The following is an 8,079-nucleotide window of genomic DNA, read 5'->3' as shown; positions in this document are numbered from 1 at the left end:
CGCCTCAGGAAGCCGCAGCTGATTGGTCGCTTCCTTGTTATTGAGCGAGTCCCCAAGTCCTGCTCGGGATTGGTGATTTTGTGCCATGTTGCAGGATAGCTATGGCGCCGAGGCGGCTGCTTCGTCGCAATTCGTTGATGATCACGTCTATCCTCGTGTTTCAGCAGTTGATTGGCTGTTCTCCTGCGGGAAGGCGGGGCCGCGCTGGCGGCGGAAGTCTCCGCGGCGTGTTCCGGTGCTGAGGTGGCTGGGGTGGGACGGGTTTTACAGCGGCGGAGCGTGGCGGGTTTGGTGGTAGGTTGGTGTCTCCCTGTCCCTCTCGGTGCTGTCCTTCTGCCGTGTGCGGTCTGTGGAGTCGGAGCTGTTGCTCGGCTCTCGGCGGTGGTCGCGGACCGGGCTGTCTCCACCGTGCAGAGCCGGGACGCTGCTGCCAGCCCTACGGGGAGCGGCCCTGCCGGGCCCAGGGAACTGGGGTGGGTTCGCAGCTTCTCGGGGTACAGGGTGGTGAGGAACAGCGGGACGGGCTGGGCCGGTGGCGGCCATCCCTCTGCCGGGCTCCGTGGTCCGGCTTGGCCCCGGCTCGGCGGTGCCTGCGGTGCCCCCGTGCCGCCTGTCGCCGGCGGCCTGCCCGCGGTGCCCAGGCGTGACGGGCAGCGGAGCCCGACCTCGGAAGGTTTCTGCCTTGCGAGGCCCACCGCAGGCCTTGCATTGGGGAGGCTCTCGTCGGTAAATCTGCGGGACTGGCAGGGCAACCAAGCGCTCCTGCAGCTGTGCCGGTGCTGGCTTTCCCTTCCCTTGGTGGAAGGTTGTTGCCAGCTCCCGAGGCTTGGGATTGTGGGTGACAGCAACGGTTGAGATCTGTTGCTCTCTTTCCGTCCTTGTCCCTTTCAGAGCCCCTCTGCACAGCGTGAGAGATTGGATCCAGGGCTCGTGTACAGCAGCAGGGCCTTTAATGCCTCTTTGCGTTCAAAAGAAGGTGAAATGCAAAGAATTAAACTTAATTTAGTGTAATAAATGTGTAATAGAATAAGCTAGAGAAAAACACTGTCAAGTCTTTCTTTCCTATGGCTGATACCTAGAGATAGAAATATGTGGATTTATGCATTGATTATTGCTTGTATGCAGACCGCTCTATGACTAGTAATGGGCTTAGGCTGTTTGGATCAGTAAGGGAAGTATAACTCAGAGTAAAGGAGCGTCTTCTGGAATACTGCTGGTAGTCCCAGTGTTCAAAGTGAAGTCTTATGAGCAAAAGTTCATTAGTCATAGGAATGCTGAGCAAAACATTGTTTTCAACTACAACCAGAACACAAATGGTACTGGCTTACATTTGAACATAGTGCAGGTCTTTTGTATTCTGCTATGAATTACAAAAATGGAAATCTCTACCAAAGTTAGTATGACTCTGGAAGAACAATAGTCTTGTCTCTGAGAGTTGTACTGTTTGCTTTATTTGGGTGAGGCAGTGAAACACAGAATAACCTCTGTCCTTTTGTGTTTGTCTACTTTTGTTTATGAGGAGATTGGCCAACATTGTATAATGCTTTCCTGCTATAAGCTCAGAAGTAAATAAAAAGTGCAAGCAGCAGGGTGTTCCTGCCACAAGTCCTTCAGGCTAATGCATAAGACAGCTACCACCTCATGTGTGAACTGTTGGCTTGGAGACAGTATTTAAAGCTACAGTGTGCTTGTTCCTGGATTTATTCTCAGGGAGAGTTTGAAGAAGACTGAGCCAGGCTCTTTACAGTGGTGTCCAGTGACAGGAGGAGAGGCAACAAGCACAAACTGAAACACAGGACGTTCCCACTGAACATCAGGAAGCACTTTTTTTACTGTGTGGGTTACTGAGTAGTGGCACAGGTTGCCCAGGGAGGTTGTGGAGCCTCCGTCTTTGGAGATATTCAAAAGCTGTCTGGATATGGTCCTTGGCAGCTATCTCTACGTGGTCCTGTTTGAGCAGGGAGGTCGGACCAGATGACCCGGTCTAACCTCACCCGTTCTGTGATAAGATCCTTCCTGAGACAACTGTTTGTTGTCCTTCATTGAATTTGCTCCAGCACGTTCCCGTCTCTCTTGTTCGGGTGAGACCAGAACTAGACACAGTACTCCAGATGTGGTCTCACCGGTGCTGAGTAGAGAGGAAGGATCACCTTCCTCCTGGCATTGCTCCTAATGCAGCCCAGGATGATGCTGGCCTTTGCCATGAGGGTGCATGGATGGCTTATGGTCAGCTGCTTGTCCACCACGATCCCCAGGTCCTTCTCTGCAGAGCTGCTTTCCAGCTTGTCTGCCTCCAGCACGTACTGGTGCATGGGGTTATACTTCCCCAGGTGCAGGAGTTTGCATTTCCCTTTGTTGAACTTCATGAGGTTCCCCTTGGCCCATTTCCCCAGCCTGCCCAGGTCCCGCTGGATGGCAGCACACCCCTTTGTGGGGTATCAGCCACCCCTTTCAGTTCTGTGTCTGCTGCAAAGTTGCTGAGGGTGCACTCTGCAGTGATATCAGCCAGCTTCTGGGTGCATCCTGTCAGGCCCCGTGGACTTGTGTATGACCAGTTTGTGCTCCCTAGCTTGGTTCTCTTCCACATAAGGTAAGTCTTCTTTGCTCCAGACTTTCCATTCGGTGTCAGTGGACTGGGATTCCTGAAGCCTGGTCTTGCCACTAAATGTTGGGGGAAAGAAGACAGTGAGTACTTCAGCCTTTTCTGTGGTCAGGGTCCCTGCCACATTTAGCAGCGGGTCCATGTTTTCCCTGGGCTTCCTTTTGCTGTTTATATAATTGTAGAATCACTTTTCATTCCCCTTCACATCCCTTGCCATATTCAGCTCACCTGAGAATACAATGTAAAGGTGAGTTCAAAAGATGTGAATCTATAAGACTTGAGTTCAGGTTACTAAAGTCCATGCCTGGGCAAATAGTTGCAGACAGGCCTCAGTTCCTCTGTTTGCATTTTGAGGACCCAACTGTAAGCCAAGCCCAGCAAGGCATATTATCTTGAGTTCAGTATCAAGTTAATGTAGCTAGCCTGGACGAAGGCCAGGGAATCACTGACTTCTCAACATGTTCCATGTACGCATGCTTGAAATTTTAATACCTGTAGCATGCAGATATGTGCTGAGCCCCATATGTATTTCTGATTACAATGGATGTCTGCAGATGCCTAGATTCTGCTTTTTTCCATTTTTCTAATACCACTTCTAACAATTCATCTATTGGTTCTATCAGTCCTAAGTCATGTTATCTTATGTTACCTCATGTCACATATCAACCACATATTGTGCATTTGTGACTTTAAGAACCTGTAGCCTAATGCTCAATAGGAAGATCAAATGCATTCTCTTCAAATATTATTAACAGTCTGAAAGAGGCACTTTTGCATTTGGATGACTGTTTTCTAAAATGTGCTTTTACCATTGCCAAGACAGCAGGCTCCGTTCCTTATTAGGGTGTTCTGGCGATGGTGGTTTACAGAACTATAAATTCTTTATTATTTTTGTAATGAACCAGGGATTCCAGGTCTTTAAATGAGTCTTTTATATTACCAGCTTGGTGAATAGTTGGTGTTGACAGAAGAAGTTTCTCTAGTAGGAACAGGAAAACTATATTATTCTGGAATACCATGCCTTATTCTCACTCAGGGCCAGCTGAGACATAAGCAAAGCAGCAGTACTTTTTTTACTGGCTATTGTATTGATACAGAATGTGGACAGTCCTGGCTCTCTGACATTATGCTGCTTGAGTAGATTGATCCTCTAGAACTCTTTGCAAGAGACTGTCTGAGGCCTGGCTTCTTGCCTCATGTCTTTTTGATTCACTAACTGCTTCTTGAGCGTTTTCTTCTGTAGGCTGAAGAGACTAAGCTCATGCCATACAGCATAAGAAACAGAGGCATGTCTCTGCAAGAACAGGAGAAATTAAGTTTCCTGAATGGGGAAGAATTTTCACTTTTTATGCTTATTGCAAATGACTGACTGTAATAATCCCAAAGTGTACTGTGTAGGATGAAGAATGGGCTTATTTACTGCTGCATAAATTCTTTTCCTCTCGTTGAATGAAAGGGGCAAAGCAGTTTTGGCAGAAAATAAACCCCTATGCATTCTAACACTCCTCACTGAGGTGGGAGGCTAGCTGTGGCTAGGTTTAAATTATGAGCGATGCACAATTCAGCACTATCAGTCCAATCGCGTTTAATATGTATTAAACTATTACGATTTGGATACACTGATAGTGGACTGCACCTTCAGTCTAGTCGTGCTCGTGAACTGGCACGGCCACTCTCGAGCCTTTGGTCACATTCAGTGAGAAACCGAAACAACTAGCTACTTAAACAGCACAGTTTATTTAAACAACAGATATGTAGGTTCTTAGGATTGCTGGTGATAAATACGCTGTCTGCAAAGCATGTGCAAATGAAAGTATTGTTACATATACAAAACCTGCGACAAAGTTATAAACGATACAGCCTGGCTATAAATGTAGGAAAGAGATTCTCTAGAGAAATTTCTAACTTTCCCGAGAAAGCACTCGGTATAATCTAAGTCTTACCCAAAGGCATCCCTATGGGGGGGAAGAGAGGCTCAGCCCGTCGACTGATCCCAGAAGTCAGTGATGGAGTTCTTTGCGATGGTGTCTTCCCTGGGTATCCCGCCGTCTCTCAGGCTATTTTTATACTATTTGTTATCTTCAAGGTGGAGTTTGAGTGACTTTAGTCATACATACTTTTACTATGATTGGTGTAAAATTCTCTTGCTTCATAATTAAAGGTATAGTTTATGAGAAATTCAGGGCGCAGGCTCAAGAAGGAGTGCTCGCACCTTGGAGGCGGGTAGCCTTCGGGATGGAGGTGTGTTTTGGTATTATAATGACATTATAATGAGCAAAATTAGCACAAAGGACAGCATTTCATCAAAATTTGACAAAATGTTGGCTCTGAGTATTGAGCAGGCAGCTAATTGGCAGTTTATCTGTTTCATGGTATCATCTCATTCCTATATCTGCTATACATCATAAGGTAAAGCCGCGGAATAATTGCATCCCACCCTATACCTCATGTAGATTCACAAGCATCCTTATCAGGGAGCCGCAGATGTTGTATTCTTCATGCCAGCTGCAGCTGTTTTCTACCTCAGAAGCCTCTTGATTTTATACTTTTCCTTAATGTGTGAACAATGCTGTACTTTTGTATTTTTAGACAATTTAGTAATTATTCCGCACCTCTTTTTTTTTTTTTTTTTTTCTCTCTCAAGAGTCTTGGTTCATGCAACCTGTCAGTACCCAAGAACGCAAGAGATAAAAAAGAATGGCGTGAAGGACCTGTGTATGACCGCTCTGCCTTGGAAACCTCTTTAGTACTGAAAAAGCAGAGCTATGAGCTACTTGGTGCATAAAAAAGGTTGGTGTTCACATGCCCTTTTCTGCTATTGGTGCTCTAATGTGCATTGTGACATTTTCTACATCTGCAAAATCAGATGGTTAGAAAGTGTGACTGCTACAGAAGAATAATGCACTACTGTTCTCTCCATTGTCAATATTTCCACACTTTAAGTGTCAATCTAAGAGCAAAGATTTGCTTACTAAGATGGAGGTCAAGAATGAGTGGGTCATTGTAGCCAGATTAGAAGCCTACTTCTAGATAAAGGGAGCCATCTTGTCATATTAAAAGATTCCATTTGATGGAGATAATTATTGTAATGTAAACTACTGTGAGTTTGCCTAGCTTCGCTTTGCGCTACTGGAGCTTCTTTTATATTTGTACAAATTATTTTGCCATTTACAGGCATGGACTTACAGTTGGGACAGATCTACAGCTTTTCTGTTAAGAGATATGTTAAGTGTCACGTGTGACGTTTTTTCACGGAGTACTAGAATGATTTAGGTCTTAAGGGACCTTGGGAGTTCATTTGGTCAAACCCTCTGCCCTTAGTATGGCTAACTTCAAAGGTAGATCAGGTTTCTGTGAGCCTGTTCTGGTATTTTTTTTATCATTTTCCCTGTGTATATGTGTTTTTCTGATTGAAATTTCTTGTGCTGCAACTTGTGTCCACTGCCTCATGTCCATCTGCTGTGCATCTCGTAAGAAGTGTCTGTCTCTGTCTTTAGGTTCCTAATAGGCAATTATAGGAAAGACAGCAATTGTATCCCATTCCTTACCTGTTGTTTCAAGGCTGAACAAGCTAAGCATTCTTAGCCTCTCCGTGTGGTTTGTAATCCAACCCTCAGTCATCCTGGGAGCTTTCCGCTGTACTTGCTTCGGTTTGTCCCTGTCATTTTTGTGTATCAGGGAGCTTGAAGGTGGACGCTGTACTTCAAATGTAGAATGACAAGTGCTGAATAGAAAGGAACAATTGCTTCCCTCAACCTGCTGGCTGCGGTCTTACCAATACAATTCAGTATGTAGTTGACCTCTGCTGTGAGAGCACGCTGCTGCCTCATGTTGAGCTTATCCACCAGAATCCCTAGGTTGTCTTCTGAAACACAGTTTTACAGCCAGTTGGTCCCCAACCTGTACTGCTGCATATGTTTGTTCCATCCCAGGTGTAGGACTCTGTATTTGCCTTTTCTGAACTTCATGATCTTTCTGTCAGTCTGTTTTTCTAGCCTGTTGAGATCCCTCTGGTTGGCAGCTCTATACTTTGGCTTATCAACTGCTCATTCGAATTTGGTGGACTCATTGGGGTGGATTGCATCCCATTGTCTGGGTTAATAATGGAGGACTTAATCTGCCACTCTCCTCAGAATGGCAAATTATGCATTTCTGACACATACTGCTGTATTTTTCTTGTTCTTCACCTCCACTTGCTGGATCATTTTCACTCCTGAATTTCAAGGAAAGGAAAGAAGGTATGCTAAGTAGCAGCCAGGCAATATATGCCCTCTCCAGACTATTTCCTTATGTCAAGGTCCTCTCATGTCACATATGTGACATGCAGAGGTCTCATCATCTCTTTAATGTGACACTCTGGCATCTACTTGGCAAACATCAGGGCTGAGTTCACTGTTCCCACTACTTATTAACTGAAAGCTTCTTTTATGTATTTACAGGCTGTGTTTGGCCTGTAAATAAGTGACTTCATTGAAGAATCACTTATTCTTCATTCGAGTAAACTGAACAGATCATGGCTCTGTAATGTCATTAAGAAGGGTCAAGAATGAACTATGAGTGACTCGAAATCTGGTGTAAAAATGTATTTTTCAATCGTACTTGTAGAGCGATGAAGGTATCTTCATGTGTCTTAACAGCACATCCTCTTTTATGTTCTGAGAGTCTGTCTGCTTTTGTTAACATGATAATTTCTTTATTCCTGAGGTTTTACTTTGGCTTTTCTCTCTTGGCACAGGAGATGTATTCCCTTTAAGCCTTGTCTCCTCTATAACGTTAGAGATAAGAATGAAGGGATGCTTATTCTTCTTAGTAATTTTGACTCTGTAACTGTATTCTGACTCTTTGTTTTGTTTCAGGCTGAAGATGCTGAGCCGTTTGTCAGGTTTAGCAAGTACTGTTTTGCAAGAGCTGTCAGGTGATGATGGAGATGCAGTTACTGATCCCTCTATTGCTGTAAGTACAGTTTTTAGATCTAAAGCCTTTCAGATCTCATTGAGAGTTAGTTTGAGGAGTGTAAATCATTTGATGGCAGTGAGAACCGTTTCCTGCTTCTTCATTACTGAGCACTAGACTGAGCTGTCATTCCACTCTGCTTCTCCTATATTCCTGATCTCTTAAGTCAGCACTTTTGTGGGGCAGACCATATCTCCTTAGTTTGAACATCTTGAGGTGATCCTAGAAAACAAACTAGAACTAGGGTGAAGAAAGACTTTTTAAGAGTACTAATGATTCTGTGTATCAGAAAGGGGAGCTCTGGATGATTGGGTGACAGTGGAAGGCTTGATCTCTATGTTGCCCTCTGGTACTTGAGACACTGGGTAGTGTTTGAGCGGTAGAGTCTCTCCAGTGCCACTTATTTCAGATTTGCTGGTGTTGTGTTCAGCAAAGGTGCTCTTTTTTTGTGTATTGTCTCTTGGGTATCCTGAGCTTTACTCCTGGTTTCAGCTAATTGTATATAGTTCTATAGGCTACATGAA

The 8,079-nt window shown here is 44.8% G+C and overlaps 1 protein-coding gene across 8 annotated transcripts in view; it reads left to right on the top strand.

The window, feature by feature from the left end:
• Positions 1-211: 211 nt before the first annotated feature.
• Positions 212-8,079, top strand: part of GOLGB1 (golgin B1) — a 57,787-nt gene continuing 49,919 nt past the window's right edge. For 6 of the 8 annotated variants that reach the window (XR_008463288.1, XR_008463291.1, XM_054181582.1 and 3 more), the window contains exons 1-2: positions 5,247-5,392; positions 7,459-7,555. Coding sequence is in view for 6 of the 8 variants with exons in the window: in XM_054181582.1 (XP_054037557.1) it covers positions 7,466-7,555 (90 nt within the window). In the remaining 2 variants the exon portion in view is untranslated. Of the gene's footprint in view, positions 299-5,246; positions 5,393-7,458; positions 7,556-8,079 lie in introns of those variants that run through there. The other 2 variants (XM_054181557.1, XM_054181566.1) reach the window with 2 other exon arrangements.

Source organism: Rissa tridactyla, chromosome 1 (genome assembly GCF_028500815.1).
Source record: "Rissa tridactyla isolate bRisTri1 chromosome 1, bRisTri1.patW.cur.20221130, whole genome shotgun sequence".
NCBI lineage: Eukaryota > Metazoa > Chordata > Aves > Charadriiformes > Laridae > Rissa > Rissa tridactyla.
This window is presented reverse-complemented; position numbering and strand designations above follow the sequence as displayed.